The sequence below is a fragment of the Chrysemys picta genome, chromosome 14, assembly GCF_011386835.1.
Source record: "Chrysemys picta bellii isolate R12L10 chromosome 14, ASM1138683v2, whole genome shotgun sequence".
NCBI classification, from domain to species: domain Eukaryota; kingdom Metazoa; phylum Chordata; order Testudines; family Emydidae; genus Chrysemys; species Chrysemys picta.
In genome coordinates this window covers 27,699,037-27,726,325 of record NC_088804.1, presented here as the reverse complement: position 1 = coordinate 27,726,325, position 27,289 = coordinate 27,699,037, and the positions used below count along the sequence as shown (strand labels likewise).

At 42.6% G+C, this 27,289-nt stretch overlaps 1 protein-coding gene across 1 annotated transcript in view; it reads left to right on the top strand.

The window, feature by feature from the left end:
• Nucleotides 1-27,289, top strand: part of BEAN1 (brain expressed associated with NEDD4 1) — a 109,192-nt gene that overhangs the window by 59,879 nt on the left and 22,024 nt on the right. Inside the window, exons 4-5 of the mRNA XM_005310869.5 lie at nucleotides 17,554-17,763; nucleotides 23,784-23,925. Coding sequence (XP_005310926.1) covers nucleotides 17,554-17,763; nucleotides 23,784-23,925 — 352 coding nt within the window. The remainder of the gene's footprint in view (nucleotides 1-17,553; nucleotides 17,764-23,783; nucleotides 23,926-27,289) is intronic.

The following is a 27,289-nucleotide window of genomic DNA, read 5'->3' as shown; positions in this document are numbered from 1 at the left end:
CGCGGGTCCAGACGCGGCAGGGAGGCTCCCCGTCGATGCCGCGTACTCCTCTGCCGAGCTGGAGTACCAGCGTCGACGGCAAGCACTTCCGGGATCGATCCGGGATCGATTTATCGCGTCTAGACCAGACGCGATAAATCGATCCCAGAACATCGATTCCCTGCCGCTGGACCCGGAGGTAAGTGTAGACGTACCCTAAATGTTTCAACAACTTTCCGTCCCCTCCAAAACCCCCCACATTATTTTGATTTTTGGGGGGCTGAATCAGGACGAAAACAAAATGTCAAAATAGCAATTTCCCATGGGATAGAGATTCCAATTTTTGACAAGCTCTGGGCTGGATTTAATCTGGTGATGCTAATTTATTTTAGCTGGTTAACAGACTGATATAACATCTTACCTATTTCTAAGACCTAATATGGTTTATGGAAAGAAGAAATAGTAGGCTCAAGTCCTGTTTATAAAACTGCATTAGCTCAAAGTTGTTTTAGTAGGAGAAAAATATATATATTCTCCACCATAAGGTGAGCTGCTTTGCCTCCAGAGTGATTTGTTTCACTGTGGTGGTATTTATCATGTTGATAAAAGAGGCCATGGTTCTGAAAATTGGAAGATTTTTCCTGTTAATTTGAAACAGCACCTATACATGCTGCTGTGACATCAACATAATACCTTAAAGCCAGGAGCTCTGAAAAGATTTATTTTCTGAGCCCTTATATGCAGCTGCAGTCTCTTTGCTTCTGACATTCTCAATTTGCAGGCTGCTGGTGATCCAATCTTATTCATTCTGGCTCTATAATAAGGATGTCAATGCAAGAAGAGAAAAGTCATTATCTGATAGCTAGCAGACATGATAAAAAAGGCAGTGTTAGATATCTCAGAGGGTGGACCACCTTTGTGGTGTTGGATGAGCTTCTCAAGGTCACTGGTAGCTTTTGTACCTGCAAGTATGCAGCAAATTCACTTAAAGCTATCTGTACCGAGTGCATCTGATAAACCTGTAATGCTCCTAATACTCTCAGTCGCATGTTTTGAATTAGATATTGATTTGTTGGTTACTACACAGTGGCAAAGTTTTAATTATAATTAGAACATATAAACGAAGAGGTGTGCCAAACAGGTGGTGGTTCTATGTGGAGCAGGTTTATTTTAAATTTAGGGGTTCTGTCCAGTTCATGGCTATGGTTCACGTTTTGATTATACAATGCTGAAATCTCTCCTCAAATAAAGCAGAACTCTTATGCAAACAGCTGCTTTTCTAAGTAGTGATTTTTACCACATCCTATCCCAAATTGAAAAATAATAAACGTGCCTCAGAGCTGGAAGGAGTGCACATTTAATGTCCCAGTTGTGGTCCACCACTAGTAAAAAGCATGGAACTGCAGTACAGTCATTGTAAGAATATTGTTTAGGGTGCTCAAAACCTAAGATGAAGCATGTAGGTAGATGAGACATAGGGGGATTTTCAAAAAGGACCCTAATACTGTTGACTATTAATGAGTGTTGGATGCTTAACTCGCTTTTGCTCCTTTAAGAATATCAGCCTAACCTCTTTGGAGGTGGGTATTTTCCCTTTCAGCTAACATAGCTTGCACCCTTATGATTTTTCAAATTTCTTTTTTCTCTTTCAGTGTCAGGGATTTAGAGGTATTTATTTCTCTTCTACTAGTCATAACTGCCATACCCAAGACTTGCACAAATGGGCTCTGATGTTCATATCAAATTAGTTTGCATGAAAGCACTGTGGGAAAAGCCTGCAAGATTCTTGTTCTAAGAACTGAATGGCACTTGAAGGCAAAGATCTTATACTTGAACCTCCTGTTGATTTCTATATCACTCATGTGATTATGAAACAAACAAAGAGGAATACATAAAATTGATCAACAGTCAGGACAAATGCCAATCAGTGCATTAGGGGAGCTTGCTCCTACCAAGCTATTGTGCATTATTTCCCTCCCCTTCAGTCATGCCTCAAATATTATAAAGTATCTTGTGGGAACATTGTTTACCATTAAAAACCTGATCCTATGATCCTTTTGAGCACACAATTCCTACTAATACCAATGGGAATTTAATGACAGGCTGGACTCACTACTGGAGTGCCTCCTTGTGGCTGAGCATGGCGTAGTCTCGCTCTCCTCTGGTCCTCCAACGGCCTGCCTTTTCCTCTGACTCAGCCAAGGTCATAATTTATGTCCATTCCTTCTGGGGTATTAAAATCCAGAAGTAAAGTAATATTATGAACTCAAAACCAGGGTCATCTAAGGAGTCTGCAGCAGGAGCCCACCCTTCTACTTAGGGCTTGTCTTTATGCAGCCAGCCCTTTCAGTCTGCCTGGGCCCAGTCGTACCACACATTGGGAGATTCAGCTAGGCAGCAAGCTGTCTCACTCTCTTGGTTGAAACCCAGTTTCCATCAGCAAGACAATCAGAGCTCTGCTGTCCTTCCTGGTCAGCCCCAAACTGATCTCCCCTCTCCACTCCCGATATATGCTACAGGTTTAGTGGGGCGGGGCCAATTGGGTCCACCGGCCCACATTAACCCCTTCATTTCCAGTGTGCTCCATCATCACACAGGGCCCAAATAAGCTGATCCTCCTGTAAAGTCCTAGATGCGAGTACATGGGCCCCTTCTGAAGTAGGGTATTAATTTGATCCCACTTTTACAAAAAAAATTAAAATATCAAGCTGAGTCCCTGTCAGTGCAGGCGAGTGACCAGCACAGAGAAAGTCCAGGGCCCAGCTGGAAGAATGGATCCACCCAGCGGGTGTGTTTGAGGCTGGTTTATATCAGGATGTTTGTAGCAGGGTGATGGGTATGAGGCTGTGACGCTGGAGACACCAATGAGCCCAGCTCAGTCCATGATGGGATCCGAGACTATGGCTCCAGTCACTACCCAAGCTTTGAGGCAAAATTCCTGCAGCTGTAGGATGGGATTGGATTGGTCTGCAGCTCCCCCACAGAGGCCCAGCAGCACAGACCCAGTCATGCTTGGGGGCTGGATACAGAAGAGGTCACTCCATGGCTAAGGGGAACCCCCAGATGGACAGGGCCAAGTCTATTCGTACTGCCTTCTAGTGGCAATTAGGAGTGGGAGAAGATTTGGAGGAATGATTTTACTTCTGAATGTGGTTGAGATTATACGGGGGAGGGATAGCTCAGTGGTTTGAGTATTGGCCTGCTAAACCCAGGGTTGTGAGTTTAATCCTTGAGTGGGGCCACTTAGGTATCTGGGGCAAAAATCAGTACTTGGTCCTGCTAGTGAAGGCAGGGGGCTGGACTCAATGACCTTTCAGGGTCCCTTCCAGTTCTAGGAGATAGGTGTATCGCCATATATTAAATTACTGGAATACTGCATCCAGTTCAGGTGTCCATGTTTTTTAAAAGGACATGGAAAAAATTGGAGACAGTACAAAAGAGCCACAAAAAATATTTGGGGGGATGGAGAAAATGCCTGACAGTGAGACAAAGAGCTCACTCTGTTTAGCTTATCAAAAAGAAGATTGAGATCTGATGTCTTCGGATCAAGACCTAGTCAAATACAAGTTATTGGGCTCAATCCACAGGTAACTGGGTGAAATTCTATGGCCTGCTTTATACAAGAGGTCAGACTAGATGATCTAGTTGTCCCTTCTGGCCTTAAAAAAAAAAAAATCTATTAATTATCTAGAGATATACATACACAATACAGGAAATAAGTAAAGCTTGAAGCAGTCTGATGGTGCACCCCATAAGGCTTTATGGAAATATGCTTATTAATGTATATGACATAACTTGAATATGTTTTATGCTACATATGCCATGTAACATCTCTCTGTAAAGGCTATGTTCATCATATTTGCATGTATGTGTCATTGTTGTATTCAAAGTTATGAATATTGGCTGTGTACTTGCTGGATTTCTAAGTAGTCTTAGTAAAACATTTGGTCAGCTTCTTGGGAAAGGAATGTGCAAATTAAGTGCCCAGTCAAGAAACACTTAAAGGCTCCAATCCATATAAGAAGTCTACCTGAGGACATTCAGGGTAGCATGTAAACAATGACTCCTGCCTGTAAAAACTGAGTCATTTATGGACATGTGAATTGCCCATGTGACTCCAAAACTCCATCTTGGAGCTGGACTTTGCATAGGAGAGAGGAGAGGGTCACCACCCACAAGAGAAAGTCTATTTATACCCCTGGGAGGCCCCTCCATTTTGTCTTCAGCTGGCTCAAGAGATAGGTATCATTGGAGGTGGAGAGGCTGAGAGAAACTGGAACAAAGGACAGTAACTACAGGGGGTGTGAATGATTGCTGGACCCAGACTAGAAGGAGATTAGTCTGTAAAAGGAAGCTTGCTAGAACACTTCTGAGGGTGAGGTTCTCTCTCTATTCAGTTTTCTTACTGTATTAGACAGACTTGTGTGTTATTTTATTTTGCTTGGTAATTCACTTTGTTCTGTCTGTCACTACTTGGAACCACTTAAATCCTATTTTCTGTATTTAATAAAATCACTTTTGACTTATTAATTAACCCAGAGTATGTATTAATACCTGGGGGGGGGTCAAACAGCTGTGCATGTCTCTATCAGTGTTATAGAGGGCGAACAATTTATGAATTTACCCTAAGCTTTATACAGGGTAAAACGGATTTATTTGGGGTTTGGACCCAATTGGGAGTTGGGCAGCTGAGTGTTAAAAACAGGAACACTTCTTAAGTTGCTTTCAGTTAAGTCCGCAGCTTTGGGGCACGTAGTTCAGACCCTGGGTCTGTGTTGTTGAGCCAGACACGCCAGTCTGCTCCAAGACAGGGTGCTAGAGTCCCAAGCTGGCAGGGAAAGCAGGAGCAGAGGTAGTCTTGGCACATCAGTTGGCAGTTCCCAAGGGGGTTTCTGTGATCCAACCCGTCACAGAGTCTATGTACAGTAATTATTGAGTGTGGGTTATAAGCTTAAGAAACAGATGGCTTTTCAGCTGTTTCATTTTAAAGGTACCTGTGTGTGAAAGAGAGGTTAGATCAGCTCTTAGACATCCTGAGCTGGGAATTCCTATTCCCAAACTATTTTCTGACACTTGTTAAGCTGATTTATACTGGACAGTTTCCAGATGATTCTATTTTTCCACCAATTTACTCAGCTTTGCTGGCAGATAATGAGTACAAAGGCATAGGGACCAGCAGAAGCAAATATGCCTGACAATGGAGGGAGCCTTCAGGTCACAAGTTCACAGGATCAAAGATCTTTTATTCCTTCTTTAGATATTAGGCATCTTGAGACAGTAGTTATCTGCCGTGTGTGTGTTAAGATTAATACATAGGATTATTGTGTTGCATGCTGCTCCTATTGCAGAATTAGTAGCTTTTTGAACTGCAGATGAACTGTATATTGAGGCACTGTTATTCACACCACCATAGCTGTGTCACTGCTAGTGACAAGTAAATCTCAAAGTTCAAGGGGTTGTCTGGTTAAGCATCCAAATGTTGCACAAACTTACAAGGGCACTACCCATCAGTCTCACTCCACAGAACCCCCTGCTTTAACCAGATCTGCAAGACCTTTTCTCTCATTTTCCCCCACTGATTAGCAGATCTTCCGCCCCCCAGATTCCCATAATAGCTGGTACCTCCCCATGAAATCCTCATTCTCTACTTCCAAACCCCTCTGGCCTCTTGTTCTCCCCACCTTTGACCTCTCACACGGAGGCTGCACTAGATGTCCGAGGTCCCTTGCCACCCTACATTTCTATAATCAAGCACACTCAGTAGACTGGCATATGCCAGACAGTATTGTGTGTCCATTGCCCAACCAGGAGGAGAGTCTCTTGGCAGGAGAAAGCACTGGTCAGTGGGATTGGGGAGGTACCTATATGGTTATTTAGCAGCAAGGGGCTGGGAATAGCTGCCCATGGGCATAAAATTCAGACCTAATTTTCTCCATGTCCTGTTATTAAAATAAACACAGGTGGTTTTAGGGTCCAGTTAATATCACTATCAGGTTATTTATTACTGAGCAGCGCTCCAAGCGTCCCTTAGTAGAAACGTGCATGCAGAAAACTCTCAAACATTCACTCTGATCTACAATTTAGGAAAGACTAGTATAAAAACTAAAGTTTTTCTGCTTTATGAATGGCAAAAGCAGCGTTGCGCCTTTTAGGCAATTTATGAGCCCTCTAATGCAGTCGTTCACAAACTAGGGCCGCTGCTTGTTCAGGGAAAGCCCCTGGCGGGCCAGGCCGGTTTGTTTACCTGCCGCGTCCGCAGGTTCGGCCGATCGCGGCTCCCAGTGGCCACGGTTCACTGCTCCAGACCAATGGGGGCTGCAGGAAGCGGTGCGGGCCGAGAGACGTGCTGGCCACCCTTCCTGCAGCCGCCATTGGCCTGGAGCAGCGAACCATGGCCAGTGGGAGCCACGATCGGCCGAACCTGCAGACGCAGCAGGTAAACAAACTGGCCCGGCCTGCCAGGGGCTTTCCCTGAACAAGCGGCAGCCTAGTTTGAGAACCACTGCTCTAATGGCACCATCACACATGACTCCAAAATATCATGAAAATATTTTAAATGCTTTCACTACAATTCAAGATCTGAAAGATTACTAAGAAGGTTTGTCTTTTTAAATTGCCAGCTTGGTTTAAAAACCTCTGCTTGAATACAAAAATGCACCCCAGAGCTCCATTTTGGATTTTAAATTCAACTAGCAACCTGTTCTGGCACACAAGTGAAACAATAGGCCAATTATAGTCATAAATCAAATATAAGCCTCTCTGGATTTACACTTAGTATAGCAGAGGGCCCATGGACTCTGCTGGACAGGAGACCTCTTGGCATGTCTGGCCTTATGGACAAGACCAGTCTTTCTTTCTGATCCAAGGTGTAGTGTCTTGGAAATCAACAGACATATTTTTCTAAGATCTAGCCCTGATGTGGCCATTGCATGAATGAGTTAAATCATATCACTTCACCTGCGACAGTGCTACTTGGCACACAGCCAGTTCGCTGCAGTTTGAAGTGTCAGATTATTTTTGTAATGCACCTACTCTGCTTATTTTGTGGTTTCCTGCATGGAAGCTATAGGAATAAACAGCGTGATAGCAGTCTGATAGCTGCGGTAGCCAGAGGTTTATTTCACAGTCCAGCAGAGAACACAGAATCCAATTGGTCACTCTTGACCGAACTAAATCATCACTGAACAAGAACTGCTCATAAAGCAGGAGCAACAAAATCTTTATCAGTTCTGCTAATTTGCCTTATCTATCATTCCTTCTTTACCATCTGTCAGTCTTCTCCCCTTGATTAAAAGGCTGCATATTCAGTGGTCTGTCTCATTCCTAAAAAAAGTAATTTATCCTAGCTAGAGAAAATGAGGTTCTTGAAATATACTTTGAATAGCTTACACACGATGCACCTTATTGTGTTAAATATGGCACCTACTTACATTGTTTATACAATGTTCAGTCCTATAGGGGTTTATTCAATATATTTAAAGCTCATGGAAAGTGCTGGATTTATAGTCCTAGTGGATGAACTTTTCTATTAATCCACAAAACAAATTCAGCATGGGCAGTGTCAATGCAGTATTGTCTCAATATGCTTTAACTCTGAACAGGGAAGCTCTCTAGGATAAGAGATTTGCTTTCCATGATCATTCAGTCCTTTACCTTCTTAACTGACATTGGCAACAATTGTGGCAGTCGTGGTTTTTATGATGTGTTCATTACTTTTTCAGGGGCTTTTTTCCCCAGTCACGCCACACAGAAAGAAGACATTCTAGCCAGCCCAGTAAAGCAAGATCTGCTGTTGCCTACATTCCTGGCCCCATTCCTGCCTTAGTTGTCCGACTGGGAAGAAATGCCAAGGAGGCCAGCAGGAAGAGCTCACCTCTATATGCCAACCTGCAAAGGCAGAGGAGGCCAAGGAACAAGTCTCTAGACAGTGACTGGCCTAGCCCCTCCACCTGGCCCAGGCTGACAAAGGCGCTCTCTCGTGTGATGTCACTGCCCTCGTGTGCGGAACTGACGACAAGGCAGAGGCCGTTGGCAGTAAGAGGATTCCTGCACAGCAGGGAAAGGCCATGTTTCTGCCTAGTTTTGAACAGAGGACTTAGTGCATGTTAGGTAAACATGAAAACCACAACACTACATAAATCTTGACCAGCTACTCTCCCTTTCTCCTCATTGTCTATCCACTTGGCAACCAACTCATTGCTTATCGGGTTGGCTAGATCTTCTTTTAAGGTTCCACATAAAACAAAGATTATGCCCTTCAGCACAAATTCTGGATACACGTTACTCTAAAGTGGACATGCATTCAGGAAATAATTTCAGTATGGCCTCTATTCTGCCCCAATGACAATACGAACTGCAAGAAGGGGAAAGCCAGTTTAAGCCCTGTTAAAGGGCTATATCCTGTGAGGTGTGAGGAGCCTCACCATCCATTGAAGCCTTGGGAAGTAAGTGTCCAATACTATGCTAGAGATGCTGTGTACCAGGTTAGGATCAGATTCTAAGTGACCCAGAATAGCTGCATTTCCTTCCCTCAGGTAAATTGGAACAGTGTAAAAAGGTTTCTCTTCAAAAGAGATTCATGGTAGGGGAAAATGGCACCACGTGATAAAGTTTCCAAAAGAGTTGCATCTCCCCCAGCAGAATGGAGTTGGGTGTATTATAAACAGTCTGTTAAGAGTGGTGCAAGGGCTGTGGTATTAGAGAGGTTTTGCAGAAAGATGTTGCTGTCTAGAGTCTAGAATAGGCAATTTTCCACCAATATTCGTTCTCATTCTAAAGCAAGCTTCACCGAGTCTGCCGCATTTGCCCTCATTTCAGGTTTGTTTTCTGTGGCTCTGAAAGTGGCTGAGCTTTGCTAGCACCAAAAAAAAAAAAAAAAGAGTCCAGCTCAAATGCTTGAATAGTCAAATGGTGTATTTTGCTGTGTAATAGGCTTGGTCTCCCACAATGCCCCCCAAGGGTGTGAGGGAGCCCTGTACTCACCATGTCAGCAGCCTCCCACACTCAGGTAGTTGTCAGCACAGGCCAGGTGTGGGAGATTCAGCCCTCAGTCTGAGTCCATAGGAATCTATCCCTTCTGGGACTATCAAAGGCCGCTCCCAAGCGCCAAAGAAAGAAAAGAAAAGCAGAAGCTGACAGCAGGCCTCTGGCTTTGAAAGGGCTCCAACTACTTGTAGTCCAGTTCAACACCCTCACAAGAATCACTCCTAGCAAGTGTGGCCCACCCAGGGCCGGCTCCAGCATTTCTGCCGCCCCAAGCAAAAAAAGCCACGATCGGCGGCGGCAGTTCAGCGGCAGGTCCTTTGCTCCTAGAGGGAGTGAGGGACCTGGCGCCCCCAAATTGCCGCAGGTGCTGCCCCTCTCCCTTGGCCACCCTAAGCACCTGCTTCTTAAGCTGGTACCTGGAGCCGGCCCTGGGCCCGCCTTCCCTCCAAGGGGCTCAGACTGGCAGTGCTCGGGGGAACAGTCCCAGATCCTCTTTGGGAGCTGAAATTTGAAGGTGTGTTCCGCTCCTCAGCCAGATGCTACCGGAGCCAAGTTTCCCATGTTAGGCCTTTCTTGTAGGCTCGACATGCTTGCACATGTGACAAGGTAAGGCTGCTTGAGCCCAGAGCCGTTCATTAACCCTTGGCTGCCTGGTATGGAGTTTGCACATTTTGGCTATTACAGCCTGAGCTGGGATGTGCAATTTGCCCCATTATCAAATAGAAGTAATTTGATGTGATTTTTGTAATCAACAAGGTGCAAAATTTTGAAGGACTAATATGGAATATTCACAATGAAGTATTTACAAGCTACAGAACAACAACTGGATGAAAACATTTACAAACAGTTTCGCATAATGGAATAACTAGGAACTTGGTTACAGATATTTGTGGGTTCAACGCAAGTATCCATATTCCTAATAATTATGAAAGGGGAAGTTAGTTATTTTGCCATGCATAAATATGCAGATTACCAACTGAGAGGAATTTGGTAAGAGAAAAATATAGAAGGTTGACTTTATTCTTTGCTCTGAGTAGTACGAATATATTTTGTTTTCTGAGATTGTTAATAGAAATTCTTAATTTTCAGAAATAAGAGGTCTCATTCTGTCACTCACTCTCTTGAGTGCTCCCATTGAACTCAGTGCTATTCAGGAAGTATAGTCTAGAGGATTAGGCTCAGAATTTAATACTGTAAAAGAAAGATTATCAACTGCATATTGTTTTAGAAGCTGGGCTAAGGGCAATTCATTCCTTTTAATAACAGTAATATATCGTGCTTCTGCCAGAGACTGGGTTCAACTAGATTAATATGTATATAAAAGGGGGAAGATTCATGAATATGAGTAACAGGAGATAAAAGGATGAGAGTTTGAACAGCTTGGGCATCTTCAAAGCTCTGAGGGAGTGCTAGATAAATGGGCTCTTTGTCTAACAAGAAGAAATGCTTCTTTGGGTACAAAATGGGAATGTAAAGTTCAGAAATGATTTCTTTTTCCACTCCTTGCCAATGAGATTTAAACTCCTATAAACAAAAATAGGGCCAGATTCTGATACCCTTACTTTGACTTTAGTGGGGATACTCATTGACAAAAGTGCTATGCAACATGAGTAAGGATATAAGAATCTGATCTGTGGCTTGTATAGCTAAATTTCTAAAGGTTGTACAACGCCAACCCATCCTTTACTTTGATAAACACTTTCTTTACTAGTGAGGGCAGCTATTAAACTTATTGGGGCTAATAGTAATTCTAGTAGCCATTTTTCTTTTAGAAAGAATCAAACACACACACACACATATAGATATATAGAGAGAGCGCGCTCAGACTTTTCCAGATCTACAGTTATTTAAAAAAACAGAGCATCACAGTTTATGAAATAGTTCTGCACCATAGTCAATACATTGTACACCCAAATAATGGTTTGTGTTCTTCAGTTACCCATTAGGGTAAGTGAAATATTTTGGTGAAAGGAAATGGTCAGTGCTTCTCATTTATTCTTAAACGTTGACCAAACGAGTCACAGAATTTTGTTCGGTTAGGCATAACGATGGTGGGACCCAACACCAAAATTAGAATGCTCTGTAAAGGCTGTATATTCTAATTTGGCTATTGGAATTATTGGAATAAATTCCACCTCCATAAAATTGGTCAGAACCCTCTCTCAGGAGGCATCTACGGATGCAGCATTTCCGTTACACATAGAAATATAAAATTTCTCACTTGCAGTAATCTTCTGAGCTTGTTTAGCTGATAAAGAAAATTATGCGAGAGGAAAGAAAAGAAGTTTTTAGATATTCAAAATAGTCCACTCTACCTATATTCTTAAACTAATGCAAATCCTTAGGTCATGATCCTTCCAATGATCCCAGCTCAGTACTCTGCATATTTTTTCCATATCCTTATCACAAGACTTTGTATGCCTTTTCCCTTGTACTTTTTACTACTCTATGATAGTGATTAATGTGTACATATTTACAATGAGGAGCCAGGTTTGTTTAAAACTCATCCTGAGCATGTGAAAGGGAATAGACTGTCACATAGGGCAGGATTTTCAAAACGGCTCACCGTAGTCAGTTTTGAAGTCTATGGTAAAATTCCCATTCAGTTCAATGGGAGCAGTGGTAAGCCAACAATGAGTGCTTTTGAAAGTCCCACCCATAAGCCTCTCCTGGGAAGTCCACAAAAGTTAATCCATGTCATCCAAAATTCTGTAACCCACTCACTCCCAAAAAGAAGAACAGTATTAACCTGGGGCCTTCTTCTGGATCTCCCAGTAGGTTTCTAAGTAAACAAAAAGGGCGAAAGTAGGTCTAGGACATGTGTCAATCTCATTCAAATTCACTAGCGTTACTTCTGGTTTACACCAGCATAAGTGAAAGCAGAATCGGTCCACTTCTTTCAGGGTCTGGAAAGAATCAGGCACATTATTATTTACTGGTTAAGCACAAGCAAATAGATCAAAGACTTGGCCATGAAGTTTAAATCTAATCTCACTCTGAATCCTGCACCAATTACAAACGAAAAAAATCAATCTAATGAAAAGCCTTTGACATATTCTTGTGGACTTGCCTAGCATTCAGTGAAATTCTAGCACAATTAATTCTAGCTCTGTGCATTATGCCAGTTTTTCAAATGTGAAACATCTTCAGAGGGCTGACATTTTTTATCACCAACCTGCTGTATAATATCAATATTACCAGTGCCACACCTAATGTGAAAGTATTAAACTTGCCTTATGAAACAATTGACTGATAAAACGAAGGCATCAAGGACAAGTTGCAAGTCTGTAACTCTCTCCTGACCTTCTCATTTCTGCCATCAGAGAACATTGCTTTTATAAGATCTCTTAAATGGTTGGCAGTTGATTATAGTAAGTTGCTTTTAGCCAAACTGACAGTAGAATCTCTGCTTTAGTAATGGCATATTCCCATTTGCCAATTGGTTAAAATAAATATTTGGAGGTCAATGTGCCAATGTCTGTGTGGTTTTAATTCTGTTCTGCTTCAAATGGCAGACAGTCTACCTGGTATTGTCTGTTGCCACATCAAGACTCAATCTCATGTCGTTATGGTGGATACTACATTAACACCTTCCTTTCATCTTTGAAAGCTTGCAGAACATTTGTGCAAATCTGGCTGCATATACCTTGGCCTGATTGTCAGAGCGGGACTTTCCAGGGTTTGGCTCTTGTGAAAATGCTTTTCATTTTTGCTATTCAATCCTGCAAGAATTTAGGTAGTGTGTATTAGGGAGAACAAAGTCATTGCAATCCAGTGTAACCTATACACCTTCTGGGTGTGGTGTTCTGTCCCATCTAGTGGCACAGAGAACACGTACTTCGAGAGAGAGAAAATGAGTCTGCTTTACAGCCTTAGTTAACAGCCAGTTGGTTTTTAGCTCATACAGGAGAGCAGTGGTTCTTAACCTTTACTGCAGCCTGCACCCCTTTGGTTCTCAAAATATGTTCTCGCACCCCTTATCAAAAATCATTGAAGTAGGTCAGTTCTTTAAACCTAGATAGATCATAACTATAGAATGAAAGATATATAATTCTATTTATTTTAATTTTGCAGTAAAATTAAGAATATATGAAAAAAATCACACACTTTTTTTTTTAGTTTACCGGCACAGTGACTTCTGCTGTTGCTTTTGTTCAATGATGTTCAAGAAACGAGGAACTTTTGAAATAGTCACACGCATGTCACCACTCGCATTTAGGTGGTTTCTGGCCTTTGTTTTGATGTGTAAGAGTAATGAAAATCCTATCTCACAAGTATGTTTCGCACCCCCAGAAAGGGCATCTCACACGCCCAGGGGTGCATGCACCCCAGATTAAGAACCACTGCAGTAGAGGCTCATGCACTAAGCTTCAGAGGCCCCAGGTTCGATCCCGCCCACCAACAACCGGAGTCTGTCAGCGTTACGCCAGCTTGTTGGAAATGTTGCAAAGTACTGCTGGTTTAACAACAAAAAGTTCCTGCTTTTTTAAACAATTTCAAAATTTTATTTTCAATCAAAACATTAACATTTTACCAGCTTCAAAGGGTGTGGGGGGGGAGGGGGGGGGGGAAAAAATCACTCAAAAAAAGTTATACATCTTTGTTCTAGTGTAGTGCCAGATTTTACTTTATTCCACCTGAAAAGGTAATAGCAGGAAAGCTACATTGTAAAAATCAATCCTCATTTTCTGTGAGCTTCTTATCATTGCTAGCCTTTAAAGCTTTCATATAATCAGTAGCCTATGGAAATTACTAGAGGTGAGATCTCAATCTTCAGGAAAGTTTGGTGCAAATCTGGATTCAAACTTTGCAGCTGGCTCCTATCTTTACAATCAGGGCCAGCTCTAGGTTTTTTGCTCCCCCAAGCAAAAAAAAAAAAAAAAAAAAAAAAAAAAAAACACACCACACCACACACCTCCAAGAGCGCCCGGAATGCCAGCCCCAAGCACGTGATTGGTTTGCTGGTGCCTAGAGCTGGTTCTGTTTACAATGAGCCTGTGGTTCAGAAACAGATCCAAACTTTGCACTGTGCACCCATCTTTAGAAGTGATATTTATGAACTGGCTCCTAATGCAACATCCACAATCTCAACTAAACCCAAATGCATGTTACATACTGAGAAAGTGGTGAGCCAAGAGTTTTCATTAGTGTAAAATTAGGATAGAATTAAAGACACAAACACACTAAGGCACCAACTTGCATACCAAAAGTTGCATTATCCTAAAGAGTAAGGCTTCTTAAGAGCTCCGTTAAGTTTTTTGGAAAGCGGTCTTAGATGCCCATGAAGATTCTCAGTCAGCCAAGTGCTGCTAAAATTAACAAACACACTGCACGCAAATTCCCAAGGGTTTTTTTTCCCCTAATAAACGGAGCATCAAGCTTTCGTCACTGATGGCGTGAAGCCATCATGTAGTATTGCTCCTCTTTGCAAGCTCAATGTGGCTGCAAGACACTAAGAGTATCATACAGTAGCAAGAATTTGATAAATACTGCAGAAAATTATCTGTTGACATCCATTCCAATAAAAAGTGCATATATACCTTTACGGGACTCACCCAGCATGTTTTATTTGCTTTACAGGAATATTTGTAGGAGCAAAGTTTTGTTAGCAAGAATGACTACAGAAAGGGAATATGCCAGAAAGGGAATCGCCCATTGGTACATAGAAATGGTGCATACACAAATTTTAAGTGTGCACATCAGCCTGTACCATTTTTGAAAGTTTGTCCCAATGGGTACACCTGCAAAAATGTAAGTTGCACTTTCTGCAGCCAGAAAGCCCTGCATGGCCCCTCCTTCCCAGAGACAGCCTGATCCAAAACCCATTACCGTCAACTGGGTTTTTTCTGCGGATCAAGGCAATATGGGGTAATAGGCTATGAAAACAAATGCCTGCTACAGCTAGCTTTAAAACTTTGTCCCTGAAATGTTGACAGTTTTATTTTATGTCCCACTTCCCCCCACAGCTTTACTTAGTAGAGGACCCTATCAAGTTAAGTGCTATGCCCGTTATCCAAGCCCATCATTTCTAACACTTTCCATTTTTTAAGTATCACAGTGCTTTGAAGATCAACTCTGTTCAACACATGCCCATCCACATGACACCAGTAGAAGCTCTAGGGGAACCCAAGGTTAAACTTCTGGTACAGTCTCCCTAGATTGTCTCTGAATGAGATTTGCATTGAAAACAATTGCAGTCATTCTAGCGCTTCAGATTTGTTGTTTTATTCAACTTTTCTGTTAATTATGTCTCTGGGTGTGCTGTTGGAGGTAAATAATCTAGAAATGGAGTTGGAAGATGCAGAGGTTTTTTTTAAAATAACTTTTCCTATATTTGGTGAGAAATCATTTTTTAATTGAAAAAAATCATAGTAGGAAGGAAATGTACCAGAGACAGTGCTTTCTCAAGGGGTAGCCAACACTGTGGAACAAACTCCCGCGGGAACTAAAAATTACCACAAGTCTCACCACTTCCGCCTTAAGTGCAAGGTACATTTCTTTGACCTCGTCTTCTGGTACATAAACATATAGGGGTGTGTGTGTAAGTAATATATCCACAACACTGCACACACTTCTCCCCCAGGGAGATGAGGAGCACTCGTGGTATAAAAGCCTATGTAGAATAATTGTATCCTATCTGGAAATTTTTTAAGAACATTAAAGTAAATATACATCCTGAAAAATTTCAGAAATTAAAAGTTTCTCAAATAATAAACATGTAAAGCCAGAAATGCATTTATTTACACTGTTTTCAAAGTCACACAGTAGTTTCAACATGAAATAAGAATGAAAGAAGTGCTCAGAAAATACACTAGGGGGAAAAAAAACAAAAAGCAACTCCCTGCATGACTGTTTAGTAGACTTGTTCATGGTATTGGAAAGCTTTTGTTACTGGTAAAGACAAACGATAAACATAATACTTATATTCACCCAATATTGTTAGTCCTCACTTGACCTCTAGCCAGTTTGACTTCCCAGCCAAAAGCAAACCTAGGGTCTCAGTTCTGCAGCTTACACCAGGATGGTGGCCAATGTGTTTGAAAGCTCTATACCTGTCCCCGCCATATCATGAATTAGAGCTGCTGAGATAGAGTGAGGCCCAGAGACCCCAGCTTTCATATGGGCTAGGAGAGCAGTAGCTGCTTGGAGTGAAAGGAGAGTGGGACTAATTAGTACATAAAGCTTAATATGCTGAAATCCAATTGTATGTAGGAATCCATGCAAAGTTTGTAAGTCCTCCAGGAGGCTTGGTGGATCTTTTAAACCTCACAGGCACCTATGGAGAACTGGGTTAGGGAAGTTCACAGAAGTAAAGTTTAGGTACATTGAACATTTTATTTGAATTATTTTCAGCATATAAATACCTCTGCTGATGCCTATTATATAACATCTGTATAGACATGTTCATGGCTGAAATTTTAAAAAAAATAGGAAATTCCCAGGGAGGAAAAAAAATAGTTTGAGGTTTTGGTTTGGTTTTTGATTGTGCAATGTGATGTATTTGTACTTCAGGCATTTCATAGAATTTAAGGGCAAAAGGGGGCATTATGACTATCTTGTCTGAACTCCAGCATAACAAAGACCACAGATTCATCAATTGCTTCTAGCCCACTGCTCCTTATAAATTTGTTTTAGAAACTGTATGAATTATGAGGGTATTTATCTTCCTTTCACTATTCATTGCCATAGTTTAAATACTTAGATTTCCCTTAAACTGTAAAGTTACTTATACATATATTTTAAATGTAATGTTAAAGTAATCCTTATAATGTAACATTGTTTGTTAATGGGGTGGGTATTAATGTAGGACTTGTCTAGGTAATAAGGTCACTCTTCATAGCACATGTTCCTTGAAGCCATACCGAAGATTGGGCAGGAGAAGACAACCTTGTGCTGTTAAACGGACATGCTTAATGACTAGATAATCAGGACTGCTAAGTTAGAAGAGATACTGCAGTACAGGCGCACTACCATTAATTGCTGCAGAAAGAGTAGGCTAGCTGGCTGATTTTATTAATTATTTTAATATTTAACATACCATACCAGGCTGACCAAGCGCCCATATTCAATTATATGTCCACCAATATTGAGAGAGAACTCATCTCTCAGACGAGCCAAAAAGGTTTATCCAAGTATCACAGGCGGACAAATTATTCAGATTCATGGCAGTTATTTCCATTGTAGAGATCATTGGAACTTGTATTATTTGCTACCAGAATAACAGAAATAATAGAAATAAAATAACTATAATCTTGTGAAGATGATGAAGCAATAATCAGGAGGGGGGTGTACACATACATGACAGATAGCGTTTAGCCTTTGAAGTGAGTATGTGCATCGCTACACAGGAAGTTTTACTGGCTGGGAGCCAGGACATTCTTACTCTTCAAAGATCTTTTGAAAAAATATTAACTATTTCACAAGGAGATCTTTGGGGCAAGATGTAATCTGTACAAACAACTGTCCACGTTGAAATCCATTTGTAACTTGTTGCTCTGGATATCTGTTGCTTATGCAGCAGCTTTAATCAACACAGTCTGTTCCTTTCAGGATCATTTATGCACTCTCTCCTCTCTCTCTCCTGTGTAGAAGTTCACTTGAACCAGAGCAGCCCTATCGGTGAGTTTCCCGGCTACAGTGAAAACGGCAATGACACCAGCTTGCTGGTCTCCCCCCTCCTGGTAGCTGGAGTAGTGATTGGACTTGTGCTGTTTCTATCCTGTGTGACCATCATTGTTGGCAGCCTGAGAAAGGATGGACGCTTAAGACACCCACACCTGAGGAGAGAAGCTAATTATGGTGAGATAGTGCTTACGTGCCTTGTTGCACTGCTCCTCCGGATAGTGAGAGCAGGCCGCGCAGAAATTGCAAAGCAAACATTAAAAAGACAAAGGAGGCTACAACTGGCTTTCTTGTTTAGTTGCATCTCTGTGCTGGCACTGAAGTAAAGTAATGAAAGCTACATTTAATATTTTAAGGGGTCAAAATGAATGTGTGAAAGCCAACTGCATAGCTCCTGTTTGCCAGGCTGCTTAGTCTTCTTTGGTATTGTACACATTTGTGTCTCCCTCCCTATAGTCTCCTAATTTCCTGCTGCACTCTGTTGAAATCCCATTACTGCCATTGGTCTGTGGGCCCAGTTGAATTTCTCTCTGCTAGATAGCCAGCATATAGTAGTTTCTAGAACAGGAAATAATGGAGTTATCAGTCTTCAAATCTGTACCAACTTGAAAATTGCCCCTTTGTTTTCTATAGAAGTGAAGCGTTCCACGTAATGGTGCTGCGCTGGCAACACGGCAGGACATCTGGTTACATTAGACTTTAAGCTCCTTCCCAGCAGCACTAGTCATCCCACCCCCTACCACCCAAAAGTGTCCCCATTTTTTCTTCCTGTGACCAAAATCTTTTATGAATTCAAAGTATATGAGATATGAAGGGGCCCAGGATGACTTTTTGGGCCATTTTGAGGCTGCAGATCAGAAACGCTTGAGAGCCAATTACACTAGAAAAACCGACAGAAGATGCGCTTCTGTAGTTAAAAAGGGAAAATATTAGGGATGGATATAAAAAGTGATCCCATTGGCCAAATCTTCCACTGCTGCAAAGCACTGTAGCTCCACTGAAGTTGAGGATCCTTTAATTTAAATGGTGCATTGGCAATTTACACCAGCGAAGGATCTAGCCCCACAAGTTTGCAGTTTGTCATAAGACAGTTAATTTATACATTTTTTAATTTTAGTTATTCTCAAGGGGTTGTTCATTTAGGATTTTACAAGAAAAAAAATCCTCTAAATGTTATAATTTGGAGGAAAAGCCACTTACCAAAAACAAATATACCCTGTTTTTGGAAGATGCCTCTCAGGCCACTTAAAAGTACATTGGACCAAAACTTGAGCCTACTGGGGTAATTTACAAAGCTCCCATTGAAATCAATGGGGCTTCAATCTGGGGCAGTATTTCTCATCTTCATTTTAATAATTATTCATTTTATGTTTGATTTGTGTTTAATAGAGAAGTGTCTACAGTCAGCTTCTTCAAATAATTCAAAAATTGTCAAGGTTTTTGGACCCCATCTTAGAGTCACATTTTTCACCTCTTTTAGAATTGCTATATTTAATAAATAACCAACCTTAGTCCACTGGAGATAAATTACAAGCAATGTCTACTGTTTTCGTAAGACCTATTTTTTTTTCTGCTCTTTTTTCTGGCTTTGCAGTAATTAGAGCGCTAATCCCTGAGCTGTACAGTTACTGTATCATCAGTAAAGCTGGTACACAGAGGTTTTGGAATTATAAGGTGTTGTATATTATATAAGATGAAGTTGTCATTGTTTAAACAAAAATGCCTATGTTAATATTTGAGCTTCATACCAACACAGAAGGTGGGAGGTGGCAAAGCCCCCAGAGAAAAGGACAATCTAAAGAAGAAAGCTATTCCCCCCCCCCCAATCTACCACCTGATTATTAGAAATAAGTGTCAAGTTGTACGAAAGAGCTTAGCAGCATCTTTTAAGAAAACAATCAAAATAATAATCATGAGCTCAGTAGTGCTCATCTGCCTATCTTAAAGGTTTTACCTTAGCAGCCATCACCATAGCATCTGGGCATATTTCCATTGGCTCCAGTGGTAGCACCAGGAAGCACTGTGAATTTGGCTGACTAAGTTTACGAGATGTTTAGTAAACAGGGGCAGCTCCAGGCACCAGTGCATCAAGTGCGTGCCAGGGGCGGCCTGCCGGTTGCCATGAGGGCGGCAGTCAGGCAGCCTTTGGCGGCATGCCTGCGGGAGGTCCGCCAGTCCCATGGCTTCCGTGGCGGGTACGCCGAAGGTGCGGGACCAGCGGACCTCCTGCAGGCATGCCGCCAAAAGCCGCCTGACTGCCATGCTTGGGGTGGCAAAATACATAGAGCCGCCCCTCATAGTAAACATGGTGCCCTGAATTAATCCCTGGTGGAGTTCCACCAGTAATAAGTTAGCCTATTAAAATGACCCTGAACAATGAATTGAAAATGTACACACAGATGAAAACTGCTTGAGGAAGGCACAAACAGTCCCCAACTTGTTGAAGTATGTCCCAACCCCTATCCAAAAAGATCACTACTCTGACAGAGACCTCCCTCAAAATAAAAGAAAAATATTGATCCCTATATACAGTCACAGCCCTAATTCATGGATCTATGGTGATTTGCTTCATTAGAGGGCACAAATTATATTCTTATCTTTTCTATCTACAGCTCAGAACACCTTTAGGAAGTTTACATCACTATTTTGAGTTTCAGACAAGTCTTCTCAGGGTAACCCATAGCTATGAAGATTTGCAGAATGTGTTTTTGGTAAAGAAAAGCCTAATTTAAATCTGATATCAAAGCAGTGGTGCCAGCAATGAGCGCAGACTCCAGGGCCAGATCCTCAACCAGTGTAAACTGGAATAGTTCCACTGGCTCTGATAGAGCTATGCAAGTTGATATCAGCTGCAGATCTGGCCCTTAACTGAGTAATCATTGCAAGTAACCACTTTGCAGTGCACCTTATAGATATCTTAACAAATGGGAAGCAGGCACACAGTTCACAGTAGCTACTTTTTATTCACAAATGAATTTTTATCCACACTATTTTTCTACATCAGTGAGTTAAACCGCCTCTGTGAAACATGACTGCCCTTGTCAGCTCACAAAAAAAAACCAGGCCTAGCCTGCCTCTGAGTAATGCTGACATTCCATGAAGTGCACCTGGTTGTGGAGTAACCACCTGCAAAAAATCACATTGTGGATGATGTCTCTGACATAATACCAGACAGGCAATAAAATCATCATCTTGTTAGCTCCTTAAGGGAATTGGGGACAATTTGTCCTGGTTATTTTTGTTCCTATAGAAAAGCCATAGGAAAACTACAGAAGATTTTGAAAGCTCTGTCTGCAGCATTTGTGGTGCTATTGTACATGAAATTGTGACTAGCTTTACTGGTAACTCTTACAGGACAAGAAGGGAGGTCTGACAACTACCATTAGAGCTGGGGAAAGAATACAGAAGTTCTTTATTAGATTGATTTTGCCTCTGTTCACGAAGGGGCGGGCTGGAGTTGGAGCTGTGTGGGGTGGAAGCATCAGGTCACTGGAGACCTGCTGTTGTATTCAATTTCCTACTTAGTCCCCGGGAACTCCCTTCATTCTAGCTGCCACATGAGCTGAGCTGCTAGGAAAAGCTGCAGGGGGTCCTGGATAGGTGCATAGACCACCTGCAAACACTCCCCCCTTAATAGAAAAGTCTGGAAAAGACACCCCCAGGGGAATCTTATAGTTTACCTCCCTCTGTAACAAGCCCTATCCCATTTATACCTAACACAATCCATTCGTTTTCACTCTACCTCACCCTTCATATTCGTACCAGAATTTTTTAATGACACCCTGGCCTCTCCTAAACTAGTGGTTAAGCAGTGTTCTTACAAATGTCCGATTTTTTAGATAAGGCTAGGTATGCATTAGGCAATATTGAGAGGAAAACAGCTTAAAAAATTATGCACCTTGTAGGCCTACTGTTCCCTCCCCTTCCCCCCACAATCTTATTTTAGTGCATTGATTATATATATTTGCTGAGGCTAAGATCAGACCTTATTGCTCTGAGTAACTCTCCTTCAACAGAACATGGTGCTTTTAACAATAGCTATGTATTTCTTGGCTCACTATATTGATCAGATGCTTCATTATTAAAAACACGTGGCCGTTCTGCCTAAAAATTGACTTGACCTTTCATCACTGATCCCTTCATGCTATGGATTGCAGGGAGTAGGTATTTTTAATAGATGTTACTCTGATGCCATCACTTCAAACTTTTACACACCCACGCTCCAAAAGAAACACAGTCTTAGCTTTCAACAGCAGGAGGAATAACTGCATAATTTACAAATTACAACCCTGGTGTTCACTTTTCATTTTGTGGGACCTTTCATGTGAGCTGCCTATTCAACCCAAGTCTTATTTTACTACCTACCAAAAAAGAAACCCCCACTTTTGTTTTTACTTTCAAACTACAATTATGCAAAACAGTGTTTTATGAAGCAGCTCCCTACAAAATCTCTAGAAAGCCGTTAGCATTGTACTTTTTGAAGTTACACACAAATATACTTACTGTGGGAGTAAAACAAATGAATTGTGTAATCAGTTACCAATGGAAGTAGGTGCAGGGAGGGGGAGGAGGGCTACTGTCTAGGCACTGGTGGGTTTGGGGAAAGAGTCCCTGACTAGGCTTCTCTGGGCACCAGGTTGCCCCCAATACAGTTAAGTTAATTCAGACCAGATGAACTCTCCCCTACAGTTCAGTTACATTTAGCCATCTGCTGGGCTCCACAGCTGTGGCCCCACAGAGGTGCTGGCTGCTAGCTCCTCCTCTTCTCCCCTCCCATCTGTGGAGCAGAGAGGATCCCAAGCTGCTCAAGAACAGACTGTTTTCCATAAGGGAGGGAGGGGGTTGTAGGGCAGCCAGCCAGTGAAGCCTCCTAGCATCTCAGGGCCTGCTCCCCCTTCCCTTCCAAGAGTAGCCTCCTCACCCTTGCCCTACCAAAAACAACATCAGCTTCAGACTCCCCTCCCTATGGGCCTCTCTCTGGTGCTTGAAGAAAAAGGGAGAGGGGCCAGGAGCCTGGAACTGCTGGAGGAGAATCATCTCCCTTTTTTTCAGCCAGCCAGTCACTGCTGCTGCTCCTCTGGCCCTGTGGGACACAGCCAGAGAAGCAGAGGCCATGCACAAAGTGGTGCAGCTGAGAAGTCTGGGTGTAGGCCCTTCACCTGCCCACACAGTCTATGCTGGTATTCTCTCAGTTATGCTACTAACCCGACTCAGGGACAGCCTATGTGCAGGCAAGCCCAACACTGACTGCAGAGAAGAAAGTGCCACCAGTTTCTCTCTTGCCTCTTTAGATTTTGGCACACCCTGAGGTGTGTCAAACTTCCAATGGAAGACTACACCCCTTTACACAGCACTCCCTGCTTGTACCCTGCTCGAACCAGTTTCCTGATATCTCTGTGGGAGCCACATACTGACTGCAGCTCTTCTTTTCTTTTTTCAGTCCCGTTCTCCAGTTTCTTTTCCTCTGCGAGTCCTAGTGTTAAGGACTCAAATTAAGGGTATGTCTACATTGCAATCAAAAGTGTGACTGCAGCACATGTTGACATACTCATGCTGACTTTGATCTAGCTAGTTCAAACCATAGCAGTCAAGCCATGGCAGCATGGGCAGCCACACAGGTTTTACAAGCCCATTCAGGACCCAGGATGTGTACTTAAGTGGCTACCCCTGTGCTGATGCAGCTTTTCTGCTAGTGTTATTCAAGCTAGCTAGATCAAACTAGTCAGATGTGTACCTATTCTGCAGTCACACCTCCAACCACAGTGTAGACATACCCACAGGTGCCTAAAGTTAGGCACCTAGCCCCTTATTTAGGCACCTACATAGAAGTGATCTGGTTTTCAGAGGTGCTGAATATATGCAGCTCCCCAATAACTTCAGTGGTTATGAAGAAGCAGTGCTAACATTTGAGATTGTGTGCAGACCTTGTATTCTATTTGGGTAGAGCACTGATGACACTGACAGTTTGGGGAGTTGCATGGGGTGTATATTCCTAGCTCCACACCATGATACACAGTAGCTTGAATTTAGTTGGCAGCCATCCCTGACAGGGAATTGTTTTATTTCCTTAAGACCTGCTTACCATAAAACCCTAACAATCCTGCTGTCTCATTTGTGGACTATAGGTATAAATTATGGCAGATCAGCAGAGAAGCCACCATGGAGAAAAGACTCAGTATTAATTGCTTGTTTTATAGCTCCAGATGGCTTCTCCTACGGTGGCTCAATTGGAGAACTGAGATCCACCTGCACAGAGGAGTTCCCACCAGCTTTTGACTTTGGTTCCTACATGGAGACTCTCTCTCAGGTCAATGTCATGTATCCTGACTCACCTCCATGGTAAGCACATTTCTGGGTTTCTGCCAGCCCTTTTTATGGTTATTTACATATTATAGGTACAGGAGTGGTAGTTCTTTTTGAAAAAAAAAAAGTTGATTATATTTGTATTTTGCTGCCTGAGCCTCTGTGAAAAGGGACTGTTCCCTAGTCGTAAGTAAATACTCTTTTTAAGTACTCCAAAAGAGGCAGAATAAATATATTTGGATAATAGTCTTTAGTATAAGGTAATAAAATTAACAAGGACAAATAAAAACTTGTAAACAGAATGTTTTGGCCACCCTGTTGTGTATAGTAGCTCAATATCCTCAAATTGTGTTTGAGAAGACCTTCCTGGGAGTTCTTGGGGCCACCAGAACTAACCAGACACATTCCAAGATGGAGAGAATTGGATCAATGGCAGAGAAAATGAGCCATGATCGGACATCTTCAGTTGCAAGTCCATAAAACTTATAAGTCCATAAAATGGAAATATGCAAGAACCTGGTAAATAGGTACCACTAAGTCAGAAGATAGATAAGGTGAATAGACACGTAGATAGACATACAGCAATACAATCAATGTGCAAGACAGCTCCATGATTAGTACATGATTTGACCAGCGTTTTGCCTGCTGGCACTGCACTTGTTATCTGCTCTGATTGTGCTATGGGGGAAGGAGGGAGAAGCAAACAGCCAGCTTTATCCCATAAACCTGTTTTACAGTGGTTAGGTCCCTATTGCTTCTGGCTCTGGCACCCATTTTGCCATTTGTTGATCCCTCCAAAGGAGCTATTAACTATCTCAAAGCCATACCAAGCAAGAAATGCTTGTTTCCTGATACGTTTTTTTCAAAACACTTATACTAGAAGTGTGAAATCAACCAGAACCCTGCATCTAAATCCACAGAACTGTACATAAATCCACTTACAAGTATACATTGCTCTAGGGCTCACTCCTGAAAACCCTTACTGATCAAAGCATATCCACTGACAGCAATGGGACAACTTATATGTGTAAGGTTAGCTGTTTAGTTTGAACCAGCTCAGTACAAGGAAGAGAGGGTTTTTTTATTAGCAGATAGTTTGCACAGCATTGGAAGTGCCATCCTCCACTGTCAGAAAGCTTCTTAACTGGCCCCTCAAGATATCCCTTGCATAAGGGGAATTGCCAGGTGACACACAGTTGCCATAATAGTTCTACACCATCCCTTTGGCACAGGGGTGCATGGCAGGAATCTCTCTGAGCTTTGGCAATCCCCAGCTGCATTTGGGCTCCTGGGGCCAAGAGCAACTTTGTATCGTTTAGAGCAGCCCTCAGGGTACTCTACACTAATCTACATTGTACTTGGGGACCAGCCAGCACCTTGATAGACCAGGATCAGAGAGGCAGAAAAGTGGCTAACAACCACTTTCCCATTCCCTATCCCAGTCCTGAGCTGTACGAAGTGCAGCTGTTGTGTGGCCCAGTCTCACTATCACAATAGTTAAATATTCAAAGCAGAAAACACTGAATAGTTCTGACAAATATTCAAAAACTTAAATTTTATATCTTAGCAACATGGTTGCGGCCAAATCTCAGGAAAAATAGAGTTTAGCAGATAGTTCAAAGTAAAATGTGGAGAATTATGTAGTGAGGCATTTAAGCTTTCACTGAATGCATTATATATTGCTGTGTAAACTTCAGTTCACAAAAGGGTTGCAATACAGAATACAAAAATATTAGTATGATGGGTAAGTGTGACAGGGAGCAACTCACCTCCGCAGCACCCCCTGCTGCCCATCCTGGGAATTAGTTCGCGGGGGAGGGGGTGCCAGTATGCCCTCCTCAGGTGGTGTCTCGGCCGTCGTCTCAGCTGTCTCCACCTTTAAGACTCACGTCGCTTCCCGGACAACAGCATCTTCTTCTGGGCACAGCCCTTCGGGGGAAACCAGCTATCTAGTCCATCCACTTGCCACTGTGGTCTACTGCAGCCTTCGGTCTAGCCCGTCACCTGCAGTCCGAATACTGGCCACCCCCTCTGTGGCAAGTGGGGGGAAAAGGGTGGTCTCGCCCGCTACCTCAGGCCCCGACCCAAAGGTCCTATAGCTGGCAGCCACGTCCTGCTGCTCCTCCAACTCCCACGCCTATTTCCCTGTAGCCCTAGCATCTTCCTGGCCCTTTGTATCAGGGGCCTCAGTCTGGCAGTCCTCAGGCTGGAGCACCCTATTGTTCCCCTGACCAGCACTGCTCTATCTAAGGTGCTCAGTGCTTCTCCCTTGCACTCCAGGGAGAGGCTGCCCCTGTTTTGTTGAGCAGCCCATCTTATATGGGCCAGCCTGGCCCTGATTGGCTGTTCCAAAAAAGCTTCTCCTGATTGGCTGGCACGATAAGCCTTTTCCTCATTGGCTGCCTCCCACGCAGCCTCCCCAAGGTGGCTTTACCCCTTTACCTACCTGTGAGGGGCAGCCACCCCATCACAGTAAGATTCAGTATAGCTACTTTCATACCATGGCCACATGGCATAATGGTCAAGTGTCTATTTTCTGACTAGTAGAGAGTGTTAGAACCTGCCAAGTTATTGTGATTTGGATTGAGGGCTGTTCTCCAAGACAATGTGTACTGAGAGATGCTGTGTTCTACTGGGTTAGGGCTGGGCCTGCGAGCCAGGGGAAGAGAGTTCTAGGTCTAACTTTTATTTACTGTTTGTCCTTGTGCAAGTCCCAATAAAATTTAAAATATTAAGCACAAACTTTGCTATGTACTAAATAAAAATTTTTAATAATAGGTATAGCAAAATGTCAGGTTAGCTGAATTACTGGAGTTTCTCCTTCTAATTCATAGAGGAACATGTCATGTAAAACTAATCTAGGGCACCAACAAATATATAATGATGTTGTGGCCTAAGCATGAGGGGAAAGGGATGAGGAACAGAAATAAATGGCAGCCCAGACTAGATGTCATTGCATTAATAGCAGTGATAAATTAAAACCTCCCTAGCACATACCTGAAGCAAGAGGCTTCTACGGGTGTTCTAATGCCATGGGCAAGCACCAGAAAAGTTTGTTTCAGTTCACAATGTTCTAATGTTTTGTCCTGTCAGAGGCAGAAGTGCTACATCACCCCCACATGTCAGTTGCCACTGAGTTGAGCATTCTTGAGCATATTATTTTTTTCTAAAAACATCCATCTGAAAAAAGTCCTGGGAGCAAGAGTAAAGCCACTCTATGCCCAAGGGGAGGGATAGCTCAGTGGTTTGAGTATTGGCCTGCTAAACCCAGGGTTGTGAGTTCAATCCTTGAGGGAGCCACTTGGGAATCTGGGGCAAAATCAGTACTTGGTCCTGCAAGTGAGGGCAGGGGGCTGGACTCAATGACCTTTCAAGGTCTCTTCCAGTTCTAGGAGATAGG